General features: G+C 51.1%; 1 protein-coding gene across 1 annotated transcript in view; it reads left to right on the top strand.

Annotated features, from left to right (window-relative positions):
• Nucleotides 1–16,898, top strand: part of C2CD2 (C2 calcium dependent domain containing 2) — a 57,734-nt gene extending 40,836 nt beyond the window's left edge. The window contains exons 9-14 of the mRNA XM_068547119.1: nt 1,361–1,485; nt 1,971–2,145; nt 2,963–3,076; nt 5,486–5,613; nt 7,527–7,857; nt 16,385–16,898. Of these exons, the coding sequence (XP_068403220.1) occupies nt 1,361–1,485; nt 1,971–2,145; nt 2,963–3,076; nt 5,486–5,613; nt 7,527–7,857; nt 16,385–16,605 (1,094 nt within the window). The 3' untranslated portion in view covers nt 16,606–16,898. The remainder of the gene's footprint in view (nt 1–1,360; nt 1,486–1,970; nt 2,146–2,962; nt 3,077–5,485; nt 5,614–7,526; nt 7,858–16,384) is intronic.
• Nucleotides 16,899–25,897: the final 8,999 nt, after the last annotated feature.

The following is a 25,897-nucleotide window of genomic DNA, read 5'->3' as shown; positions in this document are numbered from 1 at the left end:
AGTTACCATCTTAGCAATTTTTGAGTGTAGAATTTAGTGGTATTAAGTGCATTCACATGGTTGTGCAACCATCACTGCCATGCATCTCCAGAATTCATCTTACAAAACTGAAACTCTGTCCCCATTAGACACTCACTCCCCAGGCCCCTCCCCCAGCCCCTGGCCCCCACCCTTCTGCTCTCTGTCTCCATGAATTACAGCTGACTTTTCTGTATAGAATAAGCCACAGCAGCTTAACTTGGACACATGCTTTAGATACAAGTCAGCAACAAATAGAGGTAAAAATCACTAAAGTGAACATGGACCTGTGTGTGTATGTGTGTAAATCAGTAGTTTCAGTATTTGTTAGGTTTTTAAAAATCCCTATGAACATACCAAAATTGGGAGAGGTGACCCTTCCCTGGCTTATTCAGCTGTGAAACCAAGCCATCTGGTTACCTCCTAAAGTTACAGAGGCATGGGAAAAAACAATTCAAGCTCCTAGTTATTAGCAAGGATTTTTGAGGCACTTTCCCTGGTTCTGTAGTCTAGAGATAACTCGGATGCTCCTGAGATAAGAACTGACATTCCAAGAGAGGGCGTGTGGTCTGAACACAGGGTGGAACCACTGTTTGCCTAATCCATTCCTGGGGCACCACCCCCGTTGGCTCCATTGGAATTTCATTCCAGTCCAGCTTGATGGGATCTATGAAATTTCAAACTTAAAAAAAAAAACAAAAAAAAAAAACCCAGAACAAACAACAACCATATAACCTTTACTCAGGCTCATATATTTTTAACATTTTGCCCCATTTCCTTTATCATTTGTACTCACAATTGCTGGTTGCTCTCACTTTGCTCTCTCTGCACACACACACACACACACACACACAGACGTGCGCGTGCACACACACACACCCCCCCCGAGGGTAAATGTGTGCACCATGTGAGTGTAAGTTTCGGGCATCCTGGCCCTTTACCCTAAATTCTTTAGTGCGTATTTCCTAAGAGTAGGGATATTATTTGTCCACAGCACAGTTACCAGCTTCCTGAGTTACATTGGTCCACTTCTTTACTGCCCAGATTCCAGTTTCCATCAGCCAAGCCCCTGAGGTCCTTCCTAGCGGTATTTCCCAGTCCTGTGTAGGATCAGATACTACCTCTTGATCGTCACATCTGTAGCCTCCCTTGGTCTGGAACAGTTCCACAGCCTTCCTTTGTCTTTTATGACCTTGACTTTTCTAAAACGTTCTGAAACGGGAGCATTTCCCAGTGAGCGGGGGCGCGCGTCCAGAGTTGGTTCTGGTTGCCGCCGCTTGCGGGCGTCCTGTTCCCATGGAGACACCCCCCGACGCTCCCTGCTTGTCCCCTGTCTCTTTAGCTCTGTTGGCGATGACGACTGTCCCCTTGGATTTGTTCAAGAAGCAGCCTTCTGGGCCACAGAGCTTTACGCTGACCAGCGGGTCCTCCTCGGGCAGCTCAGCATTGGGTTCGGTCACTGCAGAGGTATGACGTCATTCTCTACGATGCCAAGGCCCAGCTCGACCCACTTGAGAAAAGGGGCATCTCCATTTATGTCTGTCAGAGTCTTGCTCTCGCTTCAACATAAAGCAAGAAGCTTGTCTGAGACCTGATGTTTCCTCCCAGGCATTTCTAGACGTGAATGGGACGCTTCCTGCCCAGGGTTGTGTTTCATTGTCTACCTGACATAACTTGCCGTGATGCCCTTTCACGCAGGCCTAACCCAGAAAGGGCTCTTTTATTTTGTTTGGTCCTCCAGCTTTTGTTCCCATCATTATGTGCTGAGTGGCTGGGTTTGAGCCTGGGTCTCGTCATCCTGTGTCAGTTCTGGGGAAATCGGTTAATTATAAGTTACTTATGATACTAAGCGACAGCTAAAGAAATCAGAGGTTATTGCAAAGGCAGGCAGCGTGCCACGGCGGGTGTCCGTCTGCGCTGACTACAAAGCATGTAACCAGCCCTCTCTGCAGTTTTCTTACATCGAACCCGGTGAAGCGAAATCCTGGCAAATGCCTCCACCTGTTCCTGCTGCAAAGATAGAAAAAGACCGCACGGTAATGCCGTGCGGGACCGTGGTCACTACTGTCACTGCCGTGAAAACCAAGCCTCGCTTCGATGCAGGGAGGGCGTCCCCGCTGAGCTCCGGTGAGTTTCCTCCCCGCAGGAACTCTGAAGTCACGCCTCCCCTGTAAATGTCTTGCCTCTATAAACTGCAGAGCGCTGTAGGCTGCAGGATTATCTGTAAGAAAATGTCCTGGTATGGGAAGAATGCTAATTGGCAAGGCTTCTGCATAGCTTTTTTTTTCAGACAATTATCTTTCTATCTTGTCAGACACATGACATGCCAAAGCAAGGTTCAAACCTGTAGTGAATTCTGAAGCTAAAATCTAGATATTAGATGAAATATCTCGTTACATTAAGTACTCCATGACGTTTACGTGGGGACAGCACACTATCTTGAAACATTAGGTGTGAGCGGCCAACATAGAGTTTCTTATGTTAAAAATCATTCATTCAAAGGCTTGATGTGCAGTCATTTTAGATCTAGCCGAATTCTGTACCTGTCCCCATAGCCACTGCCCTGGAGACAACTTCTGTATAAGTGTATGATTTATTATTTTTTAAAATTCATAATGTGTTCCTGCCTGTACAAAAGTATTATCATCCCAGAATAAATCACTTGGCACTGTTCTTGAATGCAAAACAGAAAGTGAAATTCCGGCTTAATTAAAAGGTTTCTGAAATTTTATTTAAACCTGGGCTTCCAATGCCCCTCTTGGGCATTCCTCCCCTCCCCCAAAAAAGAATCAGAGAGGTTGTTAAAAATATCTTAAGGTTTGCCTCTTAACCTTTTCCAACTGCATGAAGTAGAGTTGAAGTGAGGTGTGATTTCAGTTTCCGGTAACTGTAATGGTCAGGCAGCTTTCGGCGGGCTGTTGTAATCAGGGTTTCTCCCGGGCAGAATCTCCCCTGAGAACACCTGTCAAGGTGAAGGTCATCGAGAAGGACATCTCCATCCAGGCCATCTCCTGCCACGGCGCCCCCGTCAGCAAGATGTTCTCTTCCTCGGATACAGGTAACGCAAGGCCACTCGAGATGGTCCCCGCTCAGCTCCTTCAGGCTCTGCCCTCGAGCCCCGCATCTGGTGAGAAGGACGCTTTTCCTTTTTAGAGTTTGGGGAGAGGTGTTTTAATCTAGTAAGTGAGGAACTAGAAGGAGAAAAGGGAAATGCAAGTCGATGGAAGACCAGGAGTGACGTTGGCATCCCTGCCTTAAGTTTTAGGGAACACTTGAACAAAATAAGCACAAAAAGCCAGCTTATGCGTCACTGTGTAAAATTTCTGAATGTTATTTTTTCTCTTGTTCAACGTACTAGTTAACACGGATGTCATAAAATAAGCAGGACTCAGGGGACATAATCATAAAGGCAATTTATTTTGTCCCCCACCGTCCCCTGAAACCTGTTTAATAGGATTCGTTTCCCCTGGAACTCTGGATGCAGATTTCCCACTTTCATGGCCGCTTGTGTCACTGTCTCTTGGAATCAGAGCATAATCTAAACTTGGGGGTTAAATTTTCTCCCTTCGCTCACATGTGACCTGCAGGCTGAGAAGGGCCGGGTGGGCAGCTTCTCCCCACCCCCGTCCCCTGAGTCCTGTGTCTGATCCTGCCAATGTCAAGGAGAGGACGGGGGGAGCAGGCAGTGGGCAGGCAGCTCTCGTTTGATGGCTGCTGTCTTGGGATGGCCGTGTGTTCTCTGAACCTGGCGGAAGTGGAAAACTGCCTCTTTCCCTGGGGGAGCTTCCCTGGTTGTTTAGAAGCTGCAGGGTCCCCCCAGCTGCAAAATCCTAGACAGAAGCAATGCCCCTCATTGGCCGCTCCTGGGGGCCCTTTCTCAGCTCTGCTTTGTACCACGGGGGCCCCTTCACCCCGGGCTGACGTCCCCGCTGTGGTTCCGCCTCTGGTCTGTGGGTGCTGGCGCCGGCCCGCACCGTGCAGCCAGGAGCCCTGCAAGCTTGCTTCCTCAGGCCCAGCTGGCGCCTGGCCGGGCTCGCTGAGGACGGACAGGAGCTCTGGGCTCAGCGCCCCCCCGACTGGTGTCCCAAGGCCTGGGACTCACAGCGCAGCCCTCTCCCCAGGTGTCCTCACCACGTCCCGCTCTTCCCCCCGCGTCGGCAGCCACAGAGTTCTCAGCCGCTTGGTCCCTCGCCGCCGCCTTGGGAAATGGACCATCTGTTTTTAGAGAGATTTTAACAGTGTCTTACATCCAGCGATTCCTAAAGGATTTCTTCCATTTTATCACTTCCAACAGGCCTAGTTTCTTGAAAGCAAATCCACCTCTACTTCCGAGAAAGATGCTGGGCTGGCCTTCTCTTAAAGGTCTTTCCAAACCCTCCTGGCATTGACCTAGACATTTTCTAGGAAGTTCTAAGTTGAGAAGTTTTTTTCTGTAAAAAAAAATTCTCAGGAAGTAAAATTTCCTTTACTAGTTTGAGTTGATATCATAAATTTTGTTGTTGTTTAACTGAAAGTTATCATAAAATTTTATGTGTATATGTTTACCAAAAAAAGTTGATCTTCCTTTTGTGGGATATCAATGTACGCTTTAAGTCGTTAAAATATATATACACACACACACACAAAAGTGTAGCATCTGTTGTCAGCAGGCCGAGGCCAAACTGAGAAAAAGTTCCTGGTAACCTCCTGCCCCTTAATCCCATTGTCCTTTTCATTTTCCTGCAGCAGCAGGCACCTTAGTGTGAGTTCCAGCATCAGCTCTGAGTGGGAGAGACCTGGCCGGGCATCTCAGCTCCGCCGCCCACCTGGCTGTCTCCTACCTGCCCCATTTCTCAGATGGAAACTGAAAGGCACCTCCCTCAGAGGGCTTGGGGTTAATTACCTGAAATAATGTGCACGGAGCTCTTTGCAGGGCGCAGGTCCATGTTAGGCACTCCCCGGATGTTGGCCCAGGTGTGGAATTAACCCTGGGAAGAAGCAGCTTCTGTGAACCAGCCCTCGGTCGCCCTGAACACTAGTTTTTGTGTTTGACCACTCCTGGGAGGGCCAGGGAGTAGCTGCGCTGCCTTTCAAAGTTCACAATCTCCCCAAAGCTCAGAGGTTTCTGTTTTTCACCTCAATCGAGTCATATTTACATTCATTAAAGTGCATGATTTGAAGCGCACACCTCGGTGAGCGTGTGTAACCACAGAGCATCAGCTGCAGACCCAGGCAGGCATCACCTGTCCTGCTCGTAAAGTTTCCGCAGAACCCAGCCGTGGTCACTTTCACGTCCGGTCTCTGCTTCCTAGCTTCCAAGTCAGCGTGGAGTACTTGTGACAGGCCGGCTGCCCGCAAAGTCACTGCCTGGCCCTTTACAGAAAATATTTGCCAACCCCTGCTTAAAGACCAAATCCGTCACCCCGGAAGTTCCTGTCAAAGCCTCAGATTTTGTTAACGTGCTTCACGCCCGCTTTTCCTCCGGCAGAGCTACTGGTGCTGAACGGTGCCGACCCGGTGGCCGAAGTCGCCATCCGACAGCTCAGCGAGTCCTCGAAGCTGAAGCTCAAATCCCCGCGGAAGAAGAGCACCATCATCATATCTGGGGTCTCCAAGGTGAGCTGCGTGGCCCCAGCCCTTGATCAGCGCCAGCGAGTTCCACCCCCCAGGTGTCAGGTTACATCCCCTCACCTACGAGGGGCTATTCGTGGTATTTCGTTTATGCAGCTTATCCTGTTGAGGAAGGAAACGTGAACGTTTCTGACCGGGGATGCTCTGGTTGTTGAAAGGTGGGTGAATCATGTGAAGACAAATTATTGAAAGAGAAAGACCAGCATGATGTCAGCTCCCCTTTGGGACGGAACCTCCACCCTCATGGCCGCCCCATCTTGGGGAGCTTTCACTTCACACATTTCCAAACCGTTTCCATTTTGCAGTGAGTGTTTATGCCTTTCAGAATCAGAGAAACGAAGCTTGTTTTAAAACTCATCCTGATCCCCATGCCTTCCTTCTCCTGCTCTGTGACCTTTGTCCAGAGCACATGGCGGGTGCAAGGCGTCCCTGGTGGACCCCGGGCAGGCAAGGGCCCACATTACAGACCCTTACTCTTTTTTTTTTTTTTTTTTAAGGGTTTTTTGTTTGTTTAAATTTTATTTATTTATTTATTTATTTTTGGCTGTGTTGGGTCTTCGTTTCTGTGCGAGGGCTTTCTCCAGTTGCGGCGAGCGGGGGCCACTCTTCATCGCGGTGCGCGGGCCTCTCTTGTTGCGGAGCACAGGCTGCAGATGCACAGGCTCAGTAATTGTGGCTCACGGGCCCAGTTGCTCTGCGGCATGTGGGATCTTCCCAGACCAGGGCCCGAACCCGTGTACCCTGCATTGGCAGGCAGATTCTCAACCACTGCGCCACCAGGGAAGCCCCCCCTTACTCTTTTTAACATTTCAGAACAAGCAAGGACAATGTGAGCAATGGAGGGGTGGATGGGACATTTGGTAGTTGGGAGGGGATGAGGAAGGTGAATTTTTGGACACGGAGGGTGGGTTGATACTTTGAGGGCATGAGAGGGTGGGACGGGAGGGCATGATGACAGTTGACCCCTTGGCTACTGGGAGAGGGGCCAGAACAGGTCCTGGGAGGTGTCAGAGGTGAGTCACCAATGTGGCCATAGTGTCCAGGGGCCGGGTGAGTCTCTGGGCTTCCTGGGTGCGCTTCCAGAGGCAGCCAGCAGGGGGCGATGGCGTCTCTGGAAGCGCCTGGCACAATGGTTGGGTTTTCTTTAGGATGAATAAATAAATGAGTGAAATAAGGACAAGACTCGTGACCGTCTCCTCCTCTGTGCCTTCTCTGAGATTTTATTCTAGATCATTTAGTCCATCCAACCGACTGCAGTTAATATCTTTGCTGATGATAAAATTGTCCCAAACTGAGTCAGCGGGCACTCCTGACTTGGCTCAGAAAAGGGCAGTTGTCACCTGTCACTTAGCAGACTCTCCTGTCCAACTGCCAAGCAGATCAGGAACAGCAGACCGGCCCCCAGGTACCCCCACCATGTCCCTGCAGTCACTTCCCTGCCCTCCAGCGAACCACTTTCCCAGCCCCCAAGCACTTACATCTCTTTTACATGTAAATATAACTCTTAGGATACAAAGTGCATAGCGGTCACTTCCTCCTTGCAGGAAACACAAAAATGCTGTAGGAACACAGGTTAAAGATAAATCGAATCTGGCACTCCAGAGCTCACATCCTCTGTCACCCTGTCTGCCATCCCATACGTAGGAAGGATGCTCTTCCCCCAGACCCCTCCAGCCTGCGACCTCGGGCCGACCCTCTGCCACAGGAGACCTTCGTCCACTGCGTTTCAGCCCATGTTTCCCTTAGCTGCCTCCTTGGAGGGCCGGGGCGCCTTCTGACACTGAAACCGCCAGCCAGGATGTTCGGACCGGGCTGCTGAGGCTTTTCCTCGCCCGCAGCTCCTTCCAAGTATCCTTGGCATCTTCCTTACCGTGACTCTGTCTCTCGCCCCCGGGTAGACCTCGCTATCTCAGGACAACGGCGCCTCCCTGATGCTGGACTACGCGGCCTCCATGGACAGCACCCGCCAGAAGGATGGCCCGGGCCAGCCAGGGGCGGCCGTGGCCGCTGCCCCACCCGAGGAGGAGGAGGAGGAGGAGGAGACCCCAGCAGGGGCCCGGCTGGCCCTGGAGCCCCAGGAGACTGAGCTGGATTCCTGGGACTCGGAGAAGGAGCCACCGGCCGGGGCGTGGGGCGGCCAGGCCCCGCTGGAGCCTGCTGGGGATGAGCGGTCAGAGAGCTCCCTGAGTGTGTCTGAGCTGGAGCCGGGCGCTCCCCAGAAGCGTAAAGGTACCAGCCCCTCCCGTGCCCTCCCTGCCCATGCCCCCTCACTCCCCACCACTCCCCCCCGCCCCGCGGCTCTGCTCTCCTACTAGTCTCCAGGCTAAGCAAGTTCTCACCCTCTGCTTTCCTTCCCTTCTCCTCTACAAGGGCACCCCACCCTCAGCGCCCCCACACCTACAGGAACACCTGCGCATCTGAGCCCATTTAGAGCCCATGGGCAGGGGTAGGGGGTGCGGGCTGTATTCAGAATCCTTCCGAGTGTGAGCGGCCGGGTCACCTCTCTTCATTGGTGGAGGCAATTTGTGTTCATGGCTAGAAGCGCCCCTTCCTCTGTCTGGGCACTCCTCCCCGCAGGGGTAGAACTACCCAGAGCATTGAGAGGGGTCACCGAGAGCCATGTACCACGATGGAGCCAAAGAGCCCAGCCGGGCAGAGACCGGGGTTCCCTCAGCTGCCGAGATGGGCACCCCTCCCCTTGTGTGCCTCTCAGACTCTCCCCTCCAACGGAAAGCAAACCAGACGTCCCCACTCGACCCTAACAGGGTCCACGGGGAGATGAGCTCCCTAGAAAATTAGCCGATTAACTTAATATGTGTGCAGTGGTGAGGGAATCATTGCATTAGGATAAGCGACTGTTTCCCATTAGCGCTAAATCAGTGCTCTAAATCTGTAAATGTCTTCAGCGCGTGCAGTTTTTCCCAGACGGTGCTTTGGCACGATGGTGACCTGAAGATACTTGCCGAGGGAAAATAGTCCAGAGGCTCGGGCCAGTTCTAGATGTGAGGCTTCAAGACTCACTGAGTCTCAGCTCCCTCCTCTGTGAATGGGGGCGCGCCCACCTCCCCGAGAACCCCACCGGCCAGGCGGTAATAGGAGAGCCCAGTGCAGAGGACAGGACGGGAGAGCCCAGGCAGGGGCCGGAGCCAAACCAGCAGTCCTGGGTGCAACTCTGCACCAAGTCCCGGCTCCCCGGCGAGTGTAGACATTAGGAATCTCGGCCACTCGGGTCGGGAACCTTGGAGCTGCTCTGCCTCCTGCTGCTCTGTCCTTGGTGCCGCGGACCAGTGGTTCCTACGCGGGGCGATCGTGGCCCCTCCCCGGGGGACACTGGCCATGGCTGGAGACCGTTTCAGTTGGCACAGCTGGGGGCAGAGGGTGCTGGGGGCTTCAGTGGGTGGAGGCCAGGGGTGGCGCTCAACACCCCACCGCAGCATCACGTGGCCCCAGTGTCCACGGGCCCGAGCCGAGAGCCCCGCCGGGGAAGGTCGGCTTCCTGCCTTGCCCTCCTCTTTCCCGTTCGCTTCCTGGACTCCCCCATGACCCATCCCCTCGCCGGAGCAGAGCGGGACAGACGGGGTGGAGGCAGAAGAAGAGGAGGGGAGAGAGGACGGAGCAGGATTCCTGGATGTGATTTCCAGACCCTGCGATGAAGACTGGACTCTGTCTGCCCACTGCCCGCTCCTGGCGCCTTATCCCCAGGGCCCCGTCGGGTGGCCGGGAGCAGCGTGGGGGTGAGCCCTGCGCTCTGTGGTGGCTCCCTGGCTTCTGTTGTGGAAAAGGTGGCCCGGCTGCTAGTCCACAGCCCGGCACGCGCCCCCCGGCCTCGGCTTTGTCTTGGCGCCAGAGCAGCCCAAGGGGGCTCACCAGGACCTGAGGAAGGCAGGTGGGCGCTGGGCAGGGTGGGGTGCAGGTGGGCTGCCCCGTCTGTGACCTGATGGACCAGCAGCCCACCTCCTCTTCTCACAGAACCCGCCCCTCCCTCCTGCCGTCCGTTCATTCTGGAAGGCCGAGCCTCACCACCCCAGGTCCGTTCCGAGACCGTTGCGCTGCCTCCCTCCCTCCCTCCCTCCCTCTGCTGTCCCTTCCGGGGAGCTCTTTCCCTTGGGTTTCCGCCCTTGCTGTGTCCTGGCCACCCTGCTCCTCCCCCGTCACCAGCCAGGTGGATGACACCCTCACTCTTGGGGACCTGGTGCCGGCAGGCGTGCCCTGTGCTGCACCCTGAGGCCTGGCAGCTGGGGCCGCGCGCGGACGCTGAGCCAGCAGTCATGCACCTTGCTCTTAGCGCTGCACGGACCCGGGAGTTTTTAAAGGGACCCATTTGGCAGCGTTTTAAAAATTGCTTTTCATTCCATTGTTTCCTGAGAGATTTGCACTCGGCATCTCTACGAGATACCGTCAGAACCTTAGATGATTACGCTTTATGGGTACCAAATAGTTTTTCTTTTCCACCAGAATTTTTTCCACACTGGTGATCTAGGGGGCAGCTCTGTGGAGTTTTCTCTCCTTTGTAAACTGAAGCCTATTTTTCAGTTCAAGAACCACCTGCATCTCCTGTCATAGGAAGGAGTTGGCTCTAGCTTTCCAAGACTGCCTATTTAGAACTCCCCTGGACCTCTGCTGATTGGAGAGTCCTTGTTCCTTGTACACATGGTTATGATGCAGCCAAGACAGGAAATGCATTCCTCCAATTTGGTTTCATTTTTAGCTTAACAAAGCATTGATGTGCTAGTACAAATATGTGAATGTACTTAATACAACCGAACTCTACACTTAGAACTGGCTACGACGGTGCATTTTATGTTATGTGTATTTTACCACAAGTAAGAACAAAAGCATTGGTGGAGACTTTGAAAAATATTAAAAAGGAAAACAAAAACAAACCTTGCCAAGCATCCTGCACGGTAACGTCGCGTGTTGTATATAACGCAAATGCTTCAAACTCTTACCATCTCTCGTTCTGATTTTGCTGTTGCAAACTTTTCTTTTCACCTCTTCCTTCTCTCCATCTCCTGCTCATCCCCTTAAACTTAAGAGGATCGCTATGCCAACCAGAATTAATTGCCTACACAGTAAGTTATTTTTGTTTTTTATATATATTTTTTAATTAAGTATAGCCTTGCTATGAGAAAAGCACATATCATAACTGAGCCGGAAGTTAACCCCTCCCCCCTTCCTTTTCCCTCCCATCGCTTTCCACTTTGACTGTCCCCAGATGCCAGTTTTCCCATCTTCCTCCTTCAAAGTGCCCTGGTCTGGTAGTAGAGGGCCATTGTCTCAGGGGAAGGCATCCCTGTGTCAGCTGACGCGACAAAACAACCTCGCCAAGAGATTCAGGCAGACCAACTCCCTTAATTGTCCTTGGTTCTAAAAAGTCGTCACTTCTGTAATTGGGCCTTCCGTGGTTCCCCTTGTAATCTAAAGCTGTTCTTTGGGCAACAAACTATAATTTATAAGGTTGCTTTTGGTCACTGTTTTCCTACCTATAAGATGTTAAGATGTATTCTTCAATGAGCAATTTACGTCTGTCAAACTGAGATGAGTGGGAATAAATTTGGGAATATTTGCAATATTAAAGCTATAATTTAGAATAATTATTTTTAATTCCTTCATATATTTGTTTATACCTTAGCCTTATGATTGTTTTTTTTTTATTAACCTTTAGTCTTATGATTGTTTTTAGAACCCAGGAAAGATTTTTTTTCCTCTTCCCTGTCCCATCTAAGATTTTGGTTATTTGCCTTAAATTTCACATAACCTGTTTCCAAATCTTATCTTCAGGCATCTTTAAGATTGGGAGTGAGGTCTGAGTCTTGCTTCTCGCCTGTTGGGTGGATGAGGTAGCCCAGAGTGAAGGAGGTGGGCTTATTAAATCCAAACGGCCCCAGCTGCCTTGCCCCATTGATGTGAATTTCCCTATCAGCAAAGGGTGACAGATTCTGTGGGCCCAGAGTCAACTGTGACATACCAAACTAGAGTTCTTCTCTCGGTCAGGGTTCTCCAGGGAAGCAGAACCAATAGGTTCTGTATTTCAAGGAACCGGTTCACGTTGACGAGTCTGAAATCTGCAGGGCAGGCAGGAGCTGGCGCCGCAGTCTTGGGGCAGAATCTCCGCCCCGGGAGCCTTCCTTTTTGTTCTCAGGCATTCAGTGATTGGATGAAGCCCACCCACCTCACTCCGGGTTGTCTCCTAGAGCTCAGGCGCTGATGGGAGATCTGGACCACGTCGACCAGGAGCCTTCCCTGCAGCACTCAGCTCAGTATTGGGATGGAGTCACTGGGCGCTCTGGGCAAACTGGCCAGGAAACCGAGCTCCGATGTCCATTAGTCACGGCCGCCTACCAGCAGCCGAGGGGGCACTCGCCCGTCTGAGTTACGACCTCACACTCGCCTGCGGTGCAGCCAGATTGGCGTCCACTGAGCCCACCTGTGGCCCTGTCCTTCCGGCGTTACTTACCCCAAAGGTCGTTGTGCTTTATTGGCCAAGTTTCAACGGACGATGACATTTTTATTTAGTCATGAAAATGGAATAACCTCTGTTTGTGCTGGTTATTCTTCATGTTTGATGAGTTAATCTGTGGACCCTGGAGATGGGCTCACATTGCTAGAATGTTCTGTCCTACCCAGGCCGCCAGCATGCCTCTCGGGAGATTTACATCATTCTGGAGAGCCTGTCAGAGTCATTCCCAGAGAGCAGGGCTGTGCTCTGCGATCCCTCTGAGAGCTGCATCCATCTCGCCCTCCAGAGGCTCCGCCAGCGGCCACCCGCAGACCGGCGCTCCAGGCGCCTACTGGCCACTTCCAGCTCAGACGCCATCCTTAGCAGCACGGAAGAGCCAGGCTTGAGAGCACGGCTTTGTAGGGCAGAGCACGTCACCCCTCCGAGTCTCTGCTTCCTTATTTGTAAGCGAGAGATAAGAGCGCCCTCAGAGGTGGCTGGGAGACATAACCGGGGCTCCAGCCTGTAGATTTGCAAACCTCTGTGTCTCCCCTCACATGACTGTCCTCTGTCCAAGAAGCCCACGTCCCCATAGAAGCCATGACAAGTGGTGTCAAGTTAGGGGAAACGTGGATCTGGTGAGCCATGCACGTGACCTCAGGGCGATGCACACCAGGGCACACGTGACAGCATCCGGTTCAGGCGGTGACGCTGAACAGGCAGATTTAACAACACAGCACACCTGCTCCAGAGGGTGGCGTGAGGACCAAGAGCAGAAACACCACGTTGCAGGCCTGTCGGGGCAGCGCAGCCGACATGGGGCCGGCTGGGGCGGGGATGCTGTTGAAACAAAGCACGGCCGGCGGGGCCGTTTAAACAGTTGTGGCCAACACGCCTCCTCTACCAGCTCTGCTCCCAGGACGCAAGTCCTTGCTGTTTTATGTTAATGTGACGAGAACTCGAAGTTTAGGCGTTTCAGGTGCAATGTCATTTAAATGAGAGAAAGCGACCACTCGGAAGTGTGCAGACTCCCTTTTTAAGGAGTTTTGAGCACAGCTGCCCCTTGCCTGTTCCTGTGTTCTGGTTTCTCGCTCAATCCAGGGTGCAAAGCCAGACCCTCAGAACCGGGTGCTGTGCCCTGCAGGCTAGGCTGCCATGCCCCTGTCCCCCGTCCCGCACGGCCCTGAGATATTAAAACGCGAAGGGGCATCAGGAAACTATGTAAAAGAGAGTGAGCGCACTGCTTACCTTTTGCCCTCTTGTCTGGTCCCCGGCGCTGACGTCTGTGTCCTTAGCAGAGTGTTTTCCACGTACCAACTACTGATGACGGTTTGACCAGACCTTGGTGGGTGGCTTCCAGCCGCAGCTGAATGTTAGAAAGACCTGGGATTTTTTAAAAGATGCTGATGTCCAGATGTCTCCCCAGAGCCCCTCACATCAGATTCCCCAGGGCTGGGACCTGGACATCTGGAGTTTTTCCAGGTTGCTGCCCAACTCCAGCGTGTCTTGGGGCTGAGAAGACTTGCTCTAGCATCTGCCCTCTGCCCTGATCTTCCGCGGGGCGTCCAGGGTCCGAGGATAAACAGGAGGACGTGGCCGGTGCTTCAGGACCCTCATCTTAAGTCAGATCCTCCCCCCCCACCACCTTTCTTGTCTGTGTTAGATTCCTGGGGCTGCTGTAGCAAAGTACCGCAGATGGGGTGGTTTAAACGACAGAGATTTCTTCTCTCTGAGTTCTGGAGGCTGGAAGTCCACGATAAAGGTGTGGGCAGGGCTGGTTCCTCCTGAGGCTATGAGGGAGAATCTGTCCCAGGCTCTCCCTCAGCTTCCGGGGGTTTGTTAACAATCTTTGTCACTCCTTGGCTTGTAGAACATCACCTTGAGCTCTGCCTTCATCTTCACCTGGCGTCTCCCTGCGTGTCTCTGTCCAAATTTCCCATTTTTATAAGGACAGTAGTCATACTGGATTAGCACCTGTCCTAATGACCTCACTATAACTTAATTGCCTCTTTAGTGACCGTATCTCTAAACAAGGTCACGTTCTGAGGTGCTGGGGTTAGGACCCCAACGTAAGAATGTTGGAGTGACACGATCCAACCCATGACACCGCCCCTGCTCACACCTCAGACCTGGGCTCCAGACCCGAGACTGAATTTCAGCACAGGGACACGTATGAAATGGGCTTTGCAGATGGAGCCTTCCAGGGGAGATCCTCTTTCTGCCGGGCTTCCACATCCCTAGGTCTGCAGCTGGCCTGGGGGATGGACTGGTCTGTTCCCCTCTCCACACTTCCATCCCCTGCCCCCTGCCCCGGGGAGATGGGGATGGGGTGTGGCATTAGGGTCCAGGTTGATGGAATAGATCCATCAGACCTTCCTTCCTCTCCTCTGTTCCAATGTGACAGCCCCCCATTCACGTGCTATTTGGGGGCTCCAAGCTTAACCCAAAGCAGGTACCTAGAGATCAGAAATACCTCCTAGGTGCCCCCCAATCTGAGGTAACCTGGTCAGGCTGGGAGGCCCCGGGACTTGCGATATGCTGGGAAACTGACCGCTGGGCATCACTGCATCTGCCCCTGGGACTGGCCAGAGTCCAGAGTCAAGCCCCGTGGGTGGTGGTGACCCCTGCCGTAACACACCCTACCCAGTGGTTTTTTGAGATACGCTGCATCCTACAGGGATTTGAACGGCTCCGGGAACAGACCTTTCTGGCCCAAGGAGAAGCTCGTTGAGCCTAAAGCCACTGACACTTTTTTTTTTTTTTTTCCACTGACACTTTTATACTCACCCTTCTGCTTCATCCCTTTCCAGCCTTCCTCAGCCCCCCTGTACACCGCCTCCCAGCTTTAGATAATGGTAGAAAATGTCCGAATGAGTCTTCGCAATAGGTTGATTGTATCCAAAGAGCAAATGAAAAACAATTCTTTTGGACAGCTTTGACCAAATTAAATTCGGCCCATTCCTTGGAGCTTTGAGCTTCTGCGTTCTGCTGCTTAACCCAGGCAGAGCAAGTAGGACACGCATCCTTTTTTTTTTTTTTTTTCCTTCATTGTTAATTGGAAAATTTCTTTTTTTAAAAAATTTTTATGGGAGTACAGTTGCTTTACAATGTTGTGTTAGTTTCTACTGTACAGCAAAATGAATCAGCTATACATATATATATATATATATATATATATATATATATATATATATATATATATATATATATATATCTCCCCTCGGACGTGCATCCTTAAGGTCAGGTCCAGTAAATGGCCTCTTAAAGTCACGGGCCTGCTGTTTTTCCCGAGGTAAGTGCTGCTTATGCAAAGGTCTGTGGACAAGGCTGGGTCAGATTCCACAACTGTCCTTACATTTCATGTAGAAAAGCAAAGTGATGCCTTCCAGCCTCCCGTTTGGATAAACCAGGATGGTTTCTGCGTATGTCATAGGTGTTGAAGTATTCTTTGGATCTGTCATGAAAAGAATGAATTGCCAAATTAGCTATAAAGCTCCTTATGGAGATGGTCAGGCCATTCTTCTTTCAAAGTCATTAACGCCTACATGCACGTGGTCATGGGTTTCACAGCCTGGCTGGAAGGGCCCCCTGATCCCCCTGGGCCTTGTTCATAGGATGTGAAACTAGTTTGTGAAAATGGAAGCAGGTTAGTGGGCTCTGGCCATTGATATGTTAGCTGGCATTTAACCTTTAAGGAGCCATTGCCGTGGAAATCATTGCTGCTGCTAATTTTTTTTCTATTTCATATTACACCACTTGACATCATATACAGATAGGTCAAAGCAAACAAAATGGAGGGTTTTAGGTCTAAAGTGATCAAGTAACAGACATTTCACGTGACTTAGCCTGATATACACGTGCTGGATCTGGAGTTGTAAAAGACCTTCCTCCCCAAAAGAATAAATGTTATTTAAATTTCCTAAGGAAGTGAACACCGTGTTCTCAGGGTCCTGAATTTGGTTTCAATAGCACGAGCATCCTTTCTGGGGCACAAAGCACTGCTCTGCCGTCTATACGCCTCCTCATGATGGGGAGTGGGTAAGGCCAGGGGAATCTCTAAAAGTCAGGGATCCAGATGCCTGCCTGGGAATGGGTTCCAAGTGACAGACCTGCTCACTGCGCCTTGGAAGCACCTGTGCTGTGCTCAGGCCAGACCCAGCTGCCTTTCTTGTGCCAACAGAGAGGCGTGCTGCAGTCACAGGCTGCCTTGTATTAGAGTCGCTGGAAGGAGCCGCCTTCCTTCCTTTCCTCCTGGACGCGTCGCCCACCCGGCTTTTCACCCGCAGCCCCCCCTGACCCCGTGCCTTGCTCTTGCAGGAAGGATTTTAAGGAAGGGCGCGAAGCTGTTCTTCCGCCGGCGGCACCAGCAGAAAGACCCCGGCCTGAGCCAGTCCCACAACGACCTCGTGTTCCTGCAGCAGCCGGCAGGGCCGCGGAGGAAGGGGGCGACGCTGGCCCGGATCCTGAACAAGAAGCTGCTCTCCAGACACCGGGGCCAGAGCACCGCAAACGGCGCCCCGCTGGACCCCTGCCCGTAGGCCGGCGCGCGCCTCCTTCCCCGCGATGCTGCAGACGTGGACCCTCCGTAACCACCCGCCAGGACACAGCCAGAGGGTCCGTGAGTTGTGGACGGCCTCCCTGTCCCCAGTCTAGCTGGGTTTTTTCCAACAATTTCATCTTTTAAAGGGGGGAAAAAAAAACTCAACAATCTGAGTCTCCAGCCAGGAGGTTTCCCCCGGAGAGAACCTACAAAGCCCAATTTGCCACCGGAAGCCACGACACCCGACGGCTCCACGGCGTGGGCGGTGCTCACGTCTAAGAGTTGAAGTTAAACGGGAGAAGGATATTTACCACTGTGAACTGTGGAACTTACTATAAGGGGCTGTGGATGGGCAGGTGAGGTGGACAGGCTTTGCCCTCCACGCTCTAACTTTGGTCCGTGCCTGGACCACATCACAGAGAGGAGGGCCCCTCTGTGCCGGCACTGTGAACGGAATGGATGGGTCACCTCTCCTAATTGGCTGCTCAGAATAAAAAGTGCAGGCGGCCCTGAGTACTGAGAGGTGGGACGCAGGCAAACAGAGAAATTACCATGGGACTGGAAACACTGACAAACGTAGGAAGACATTTGCCTTTGATATTAGCCATATAACTTGAAAAATTATGCAAATACTAAATATATCCTATGCACATTATGCTGAACACTTTTCTAAGTTTGCTTTGAGCCTATTTGCGAGTGGGAGATAGATAAATCCTTATGTGGTTTTTATATTTTTCTCTATAGCATCAGAGCTGTAATAATACCAACAGAGCAGCCAACACATGGAATGTTTCTCTCCCGTCCGGCCTCCTTGTTCACAGAAAAGCCAAAAGATGAAGTTAGGAGCAATAAGCCACAGCTAGAGGGACGTGGGCACCACATATATATGGTTTTTCTTCAGTCCAAGGTTGGTTTGCCAAACATTGCCCATAGCCGAAACAAAGTACTTTTAGGGCAAAAGAGGAAATTATTTTATGTCTCAGGTGTGAGTCTTAGGAATGGAAGTTTAATAACAAATGAGCCAAACGTGCATCACATTTCTTCTGTGAGCTCTTCAGAATTCTACTGTGTTTAGCAACTCTTGGGATGCCCTTGTTTTGATTCCCAGTGGAAAAAACAGTTAGTTCGGCACACGATGTTAATATCCCTACGTGTCTTCCAAACCGCTTTCCTCATCTGTACGCCGTTACCCTGGGGTTCATTCACAATTTTCACATTGTCCACTCCTTCTCGATGAAACACTTTTAGGAGACGTGCTTATTAAAAAGCACGTGTTATCAGGGTGAAAGGTTTTGAGTAAGATTCATTTTCCTCCAATAAGATTTAAAGGCTATAATGAAAACTTGGCTTCTGTCACAGACATGAAATTGGGTGAGTTCCTTCCTATAGCTGCTCTTGTGAATCCTTAAACATATATTTCAGGAGTAAGAGAGCCATGGATGAGCAAAAACCTTTATAAAAATCAAAATTGTAGAATTTTTTCCTTTCCTTTTTTTTGAGGGAGAGATTAGAAAACTACATTAAGAATTTTATTATAAAATGCACATTTAAAATTCTTAGGTATCCCAAGAATTATCAAGTAACCGTAAAATGACTTTTTCAGCATAGTTTGCTTTTAAGGATGATACTCCAATTGTAATCACTGTAAATTAGTACCTGGTATTCCAAAATATAGTACGTTTCTACCAAGTTAGTCCCCATAGGCTAGTAATCGCTACTAGTCTTTTTGGAACCGATGGTCTCGTTAATGTTCTATTCTACTTGAAGGATAACTGTTCTCTCTCATGTGGTCGACAGAACCTGTGACATTCCAGAATTAATTCTAAGAGGATATTGTGTGTTGAATTTCAGGCACTGATCAGAAGTAGTTAGTACAATTTGTTTTTGATTCGGAAATTCAGATGGACTCAATTTATTCAAGTGTGAAGGTGTCAAGAGTTTTAGATTCAACTTTCTCTCTCTAAAAAAAAGTCTTAGCCATTCCCATTCCTGAATGACCCCATGAGCGTTCTGTTCACTGCTTCATACCTTTACCCGGGGCTGTGCTTTCTCAGCTTCCTCGTGACTTGAAACCTCTTCAGGGTCCTGGGAATGTGTCGGGTGGGCTGCGTCCACCCCATGTGTGAGAAGCACGTGGATTAACACGAGGGGGACAGTGTTGCTGGGGAGATGCATGTTTCTTGGTGTCTGTTGGATGCACGTCAAGAACCCTGTACATTTGAGTCAATCCCAGAGCTCACCCTCCAGACACACACACATAGTCACTGTCAAATGGCTTTTTCTGAAGTTGTGGAGGACACTAACGTAGCAGGGAATAGGATGAGAAAAAAGAAGCGTAGGGTCAGGGTAGCACCATGAGAACAGGGGCTGTATCGATACTGTGAATGTTTCCTTTCCAAGCTGTTTAGCCAGATCTGTTTTTTTAATGGTGTAGGATATTTATGTCAAAGTAAATGTCATTAAGGCCAAACATCAATCTAGATTATACACCAAATGCAAGACCTACTCATTTGTAAGTCACCTTATTCCCTTACCTTTTCCACATGCTGGAGTGTTTTGAGGGCTTTTGTTTTTGTTTGGTCTTGATGAAATCTTTGCAGAGTGGTGTTTTGAAAGCAGTTTCTCGCGAGCACTAATGTTAATGTGCGTCTGTATGTCTGGAACCAGCTGGTCACGTTGGTTTTAATGAGCTGTCAACGCTTCTCTTGGATTTGTTCAAGGACGAGGCTGTGTTCCTTGCGGAGGAATGAAATGGACCTTCAGGTGTGCGTGTATGTTTTCAGGTAGCATCAACAGAAGTACCCATCTCATCGTTCCAGCTGAAAACCTGCTGTGAGGAAGAAGGTTTAGACCGAGCACTTTATTTAAATCAGGTCTCAAGTTTAAGTTCACAAGCGGCCCCGGATTCCTAGAGAGGGCTACCTGGCCTGCCTCTGCCAACCAGTCACAAGCTGGGTGCTTGACCAGGTGTTTGATTGTTTCACTGGCCACACCTATAGAAGAATATTGCAGATTTTCTTCTTGAACAGAAAGGGAAAGATTAATTTACGCTGCTGCCACTCAATTCAGATGTTTTCTGAGTAACCATCTTGGCTCTCTTGAAACCTAAGAGCGTAGGTTGGTGGATGTTCGAAGTCAGAACATTTAACTCCATCAGATCAAAAACAGGTCTCAGCACCGGCCTAGACCCTGACGCCAGGCCCTGCCTCTGCTGCCCCAAACCTGCAAAGGCGTGATGACCAAAGCAAGCAGCACAGGGACGCCAGCACTGCTTATCCTGCGAAGCAAACTCAGGTTACGCCTCTCTGGTTCCTTTTTTTTGCGGTGGGGGCGGGGGGTGGCATTCTTACCTTCTGGATGAGGAGGCATTTGAAATACAACAAACTGCCCCATTCACCCAGCTGCCAGCTGGTCAGTGATGTGCCGTTTATAATTTAGGCTTGTAGCTTTTTTTTCCCCCAATATCATATCAAAGCTACATTTTTTTTTTTTTTTTAAAGAAGAAAATAAGAGGTTTTCCAGGTATGTGGAGAGGTTTGGCTTGATGACCAAGTGTGGTGATGACTTTACCCGACAATGATTGTATCCCTGGGAAGCACTTTAAAAACAGACTGCAGTCCCGCGCCAGGTCTATGCAGTCGGGTTCATGCGGGGAAGGTGTGGCTGGAACACGAACGGTCTTTGAAGGAAATAAACGTGCCCATGCAACACTAAACATGGAGTCGTTTTTGCTGAGTCCTGCGCTGTCCCCAAAGTCCAGCGGCTTCTCTGAGGCTCCGGAATCCTGGTCTTTCTTTTGTCAGGCGCCACCCTGGTCAGCTGGCTAAACGAGGAGCCATCCTCCTAACATTCTTCTTAGGTGATTTGTAAGTCACTTAGCAGCCGCTTTAGGCCTGGGGCGAAAATCATTTACTAGACCGTCCATGTCCGCCGTGAACTTTCGGGTTCTGGCGAATTGTAGGTGCTGCCAGTCAGGGTCTGCTTGGCCTGGGTCCCCCAGTGGCCACGTGACCCTGTGTGATCCCCAGGGACCTTATGAGGAGTGCCGTCCCCTTGGGGCGTGAAGCCTTTATCCATCCATCGCCCCCGTTGTCATCGCCCCATCCCAGCAGTCGCCCGAGGGTGGGTGCACAGTGGACTCCTGCACGGGGTCAGAGGGGCATATGCCAGGTGGGGCTCTGGGGTGGCTGGCATCCAGGCTGGCGTGGGCTCCTCCACGGTTACTGGGTGGGGACGGGGCAGGGGCCGGGAGGGGTGCACAGTGTCCTGCACCGGCCCTGCAGGCCTCACGTCTCTCCTGGTCATCAGTTTCCCCGTTGCCATCAGTTTCACCCCCCTGCTCTGCCCAAGCACCCGGCACTTAGAAAACTGGTACCCACCCCAGCCCCTCACCCGTCCCCCCCACCCTTCCTCGCAGCTGCCCTGACCCTGCCTGTCCTTTCGGGTGTGGAGTGGTCACTTGAGGGCCGAGACTGACACACAGCTCTGCATTTCAGAGGAACAGTCTGCCCATGCGAAGCCCCAGTGTTAGCGGGGCTCAGACCCTGGATTCTCTGCTCTGGACGTGGCAGGTGGCGATGGTGCTGCGTCTGGTTTGGGATTAAGGTATCCTGGGGCCTGGGACGGAACTGCTGCTTCCTGTGTGGCCAGTGGTCCACTCTGCACTCACACCCTAGGAATCCGGATGGACTTGCTGGATGGCCAGCCTTCCCAGCCTGACCTCCTGCCGGTCACCTGCAGGTGCACACTGCTCTTGCCAATCCCCTCTGTACAGCCCAAATGTATCCACTTCAACCACCTTTGGTCATTCTGGGATGCACACCCCCTCGGCCCCAGGGTACACTTCTCCCTATTCTTCCGATCTAACCAGACACAAGCGCCGCCTTCTGCATGAAGTGCTCGGCCACCTCGGATGCCCCATGGCACGTCCGTCGGCATCCTTCAGTCCCTGTCGCTTGGCCCCATCTCACTCTCTCCTAGACTTGCACCCCAGCAAGAATGTAGGTGCCCGTATCCCCTGGGTTTAGGATGGTGCCCACTTAGAGCAATGATGGACATCAGCAGACAGCTTTATATAAACTCAAATAGGAAGTCTGCTTACGCCCATCCTACCCCACTCACCAGGGCCCAGGGTCAGCGGACAGAGCCAGACATGGAGGGGCGGCACGTGACAAAAAACGTGCTGCTCTTGACCTCGGTCACGTCCTACAATTATAGGGTGCTGTGTGTACATATCAATAAATCGTTTATTAAAAGAAAATGCAGCTCGCTCACCACAGAGGGCTGGCCACCAGGATGAAGGACCTTGCACAGTGCCCACCCTCAAGAGAAAGCTGCCAGGCCAGACCCCCTGAAGCACCAACTTTCACCACTGTCCACTGGTCACCTTGGCTCTGTAACCATGATTGTCCATAATGCAAATTGCCAAGCTGTGCCCTGCATGTGCCAGGCATTCAAAACTATTCATTATATTGATGTCATCAATATTTATAAAGTTGGATGCTTGCTTAGGTGCCTTGGGTTACTTGGTATTTTAGAGAAATACAAGGAGAGAAAGACTCGAGAGCAGTGATTATAGCCAATACTAACTGAGCACTTACTATGTGCCAGGAGTTTTGCAAAGTGTTTAACAGATACTGACTCCTATACTCTTTGAAGCAACCCCATGAGTTATGATCTATCTCTGCTCTACAGATTAGGAAACTGAGGCGGAGGGAGGTTAAGTAACTTGCCCAAGATCACACAGCTGATAAGTGGCAGAACCAGAATTTGAAACCAGGCTGTCTGGCTGGAGAATCCATGATCATGACCACAAGTCTCTACTACCTTGTGTCAACTGGAGAGACCAAGGACTTGTGGCCTTATGTAGTCTCTCCTGAACTTTAATGCTCCCTGTTGAGGGTGAGAATGAAGGAAAGTGAGATGCACTGCTTTGCACATAGTAGGAATGAGATTATTTGCTGATTACTTCTCCCTTTATCTGGATGGGAAGAATTAGCCAGATTGAAAGTAGAACCTAAAGGTGGTGTAAAGAAGTGAAGCTTAGGATATGTACATCCATAATGTCCCCTAGCAAAGGAGTTTTATATCTAAATTAACAAAAAACCAGAGCTGATGAGACAAGTTAGTTGGAAAGTACACGTGTCAGGCAGGCCAATGTCAGGACTGAGAGCATGGCACCCAATCTGGGGCCACACGGTAAACTGATGACATCTTAACGTCATAGCTAGTCTCTGTTCAGGAAGGAAAATCCACTGACAATAAGGGAGGTTCTTCCCTGTTTATGGTTTTTTTTTTTTTAATTCTCCCAATTTATTTTTAAAAATTCCAAACCTACAGAATAACCTACATACCCTTCACCTAGATTCCCCAGTTTTGCTGCATTTGCTCTATCCAGCATCTATTGGTCAATCGATCAATTATTGTTTGAGGACATCATGTTTCACCCTAAATTCTTCAGAAGGCTTTTTCTAAGAATACAGGCATCTTCGTGTCATAATTCAATGCAATGATCATGTCTGGGAAATCTAACATTAATGTTTAAAAATTTCAATTTAACATCAATGCAATACTACTATCTAGTATCACAGTCTATATTCACATTTCCCCAACTGCCTCCACGACGTCCTTTTTGGTGGTTTTCCTTTTTTTCTGCCTGGAATTCAGTGAAGACCTGTTGCATTAGTTGTTAACAATGAGAATTTGACACTTCCAGCAACAAACCTTTTTTTTTTTTAATTTTAGAATTTTGGCTACAAATCTGCCTTAAAAGGAATTATTTCCAGCCCTCACCGATAGAATATAATGAACAGGCTGAGATTTCTTTTGAAGATGTAATGACCTTGGGGAATGTGGACCCAGCCCTGGGCTGCATGCATTGCTATGAGAAATGGCTTTGGGGGGGGGTTGAGGTCTTGTCTGCTTTTCCACTCTTGCTCTGACCTGACACTTTTTTCTATAAACGACCTGCTTTTGTGCCTATACGCCAGTAGATACTTAGTGTGCAGAGACCAGAGAACCAGCCATCTGGGATGAGAATTGTGAGTGATGTCACCAGAGGGGTGGGTGTGTAGGTGGGGGGAGCACATTAGCTGTCGTGGTCAGTTTGGGGCTCTTGAGAGTTGGGGCGCATTTGGGCAAAGACCTGAATGACGGGGAGATGGTGGTGGAGAACCTGGGAACGTGTTCCAAGATAGTGGGAATGCGTGCAGATCTTGGGAATGTGTTGGAGGAACAGAAGCCTGGCGGCGGGCTGGGACTTCACCACTGGAGGGGGGGGGCACTAGCAGGGTGGAGGTGAGGGGACACAGGTGAGGTGATCTAGGTGTAGGAGGCTGTGGTGCAGACCTACCGTGAGTGCCACTGGGAAGCCACTACAGAACATCAAGCATGGGGGGTGGCGAAATGAGCCCCGGCAGCACTCCACACTCTGCAGGCTCCCTCCCCACTCCCTGAGGATGTGCCCTGTTGATCACAGGGCACTTAAGATCAACCTCGGAACTTCCCTGGCGGTCCAGTGGTTAGGACCCCGCGCTTTCACTGCCGAGGGCGCAGGTTCAATCCCTGGTCAGGGAACTAAGGTCCCACAAGCCAAAAAGATCAACCTCAAACACAGACCAATTCATACAAGTAAGTCTGGCTGAAGGATAAATTCCTGCAGGTGGGACTGCTGGGCTAAAGGCTATGTGCATCTAGAATTTCTGTGGATATTAACAAATGGCCCAGATGGAAGTTGCACCCTTTAAATCTCCCACCCGGAAAGGATGAGAACATTTGCTTTTCCACAGTCTCTCCAAAATCATGCTATTCAACTTTGAAAATTCTTTGCTAATGTAATTGATAAAAATGATCTCACTGTGATTTTGCTTACATACATAGTTGCAACAATATAGTTGACTAGCACCTCCTATGCTTAGGAGCCATTGCATGTTCTGTGCACCGTTCATAGACTGTTCATTTTTCTGTTGGGTTCTTTATCGTTTTCTTAATGGTCCTTAAGAGCTTTACATATATGAGGGGAACGAGCCCTTTCTAATATCAATTTCAAATCATTTCCCTCAGTTCAGCCCCTCTCTTTGACTTTGTTAACGAAGGTTTTTGCCAGGCAGAAATGAACAACATAGCTTACATCTCTGAATATGAGAGGCCAGGACTAGATAAGCCATCCCTCTGGTCCCTTCTATTTCTATTACTTTGTGACTGGTCGGGGTCAGGAGGCCACACCAGCCCCCAAGCTTGGGGTGGAGGGAGGGGCAGAAACACTCAGTGCCAGGGAGCTCTCTGGCCTCAATTTCGCAGCCTGGGTCCCTGTGCAAACTTTGCACAGAGCAGTGTTGGGTAGTGGTTACGGCGGGGACTTCGGGGACTCACTGGGCCTGGATTGAAATGCCCCGCTCTCCGCTCACCAGCGAGCTACTCTGATTCATGAAACTGGGGGGCAGAGCAAGGGCTTCCAAGCGTTCACCGAGTGGACAGAAAGATGACCAAGAATGGCAGCAGTCCATGGGCTAGATCCAGAAATCATATGCTTGGGCAGCAAATATTAGAACTGTTTTAAAGAAAAGTTCGACCCCCGCTCTCACCTAATCCTCCCAGCCCCCTCCAGGGAATTCAGGCTGGACGGAGCCATCAGAAGAAAGGTACTGGGTGTGGGTAGGGGGCCTGCGCGAGCTGCCAGCGCAAAGCTGCCTGGGGTGGCGGGACCCGGCTGCGCCACCGGGTGAGGGGCCGCGCGTGGCCGCCTGATGCCCCTCCAGTCTCGGGGAGAGGGCAGCCGGAACCCGCCCCGCTTCTCCCCGCCGATCCGGATCCACGCCACTCGCTCACCGCGCGCCCCGTCCACGCCTCGCCACTGCCCTGTACACCCCGCCCAAGCCCTGCCACAGTCCTGTCTACACCGCTCCGGCTCCCCCTCGTCCACGCGGTCCGCGTCCACCGCAGCCGCTCCCGCTCCACTGGTCTGTGCCACCTTCTCCTCCGTCCACACGACCCGCGCCCTGCTGCTCGCTGGTCCATGCCGCCCGCTCCACCGTTCCCCATCCACACTGCCCGCCTCCACGTCCAGGCCGTCCGCTCCGCGTTCACGCTGCCCACTCCCAGGCTCTCCCGTCCACGCTGCCCGCTCGCCTGCTCCCCAGGCCAGGCCGCCCACCCCCGGTCCAGGCCGCCAGCTCCCCAGCTCTCCCGTCCAGGCTGTCCGCTCCCACGCTCTCGCGTCCACGCCGCCCGCGCCCCGGGAGAACTACAACTCCCACAATGCCCCGCCACCGCCCCCCGGCTTCCGGTGCTGC

This window comes from Eschrichtius robustus, chromosome 6 (assembly GCF_028021215.1).
Source record: "Eschrichtius robustus isolate mEscRob2 chromosome 6, mEscRob2.pri, whole genome shotgun sequence".
NCBI classification, from domain to species: Eukaryota; Metazoa; Chordata; class Mammalia; order Artiodactyla; family Eschrichtiidae; genus Eschrichtius; species Eschrichtius robustus.
Note: the sequence above shows the minus strand (reverse complement) of the source record. Positions and strands in the feature narration are given on the sequence as shown.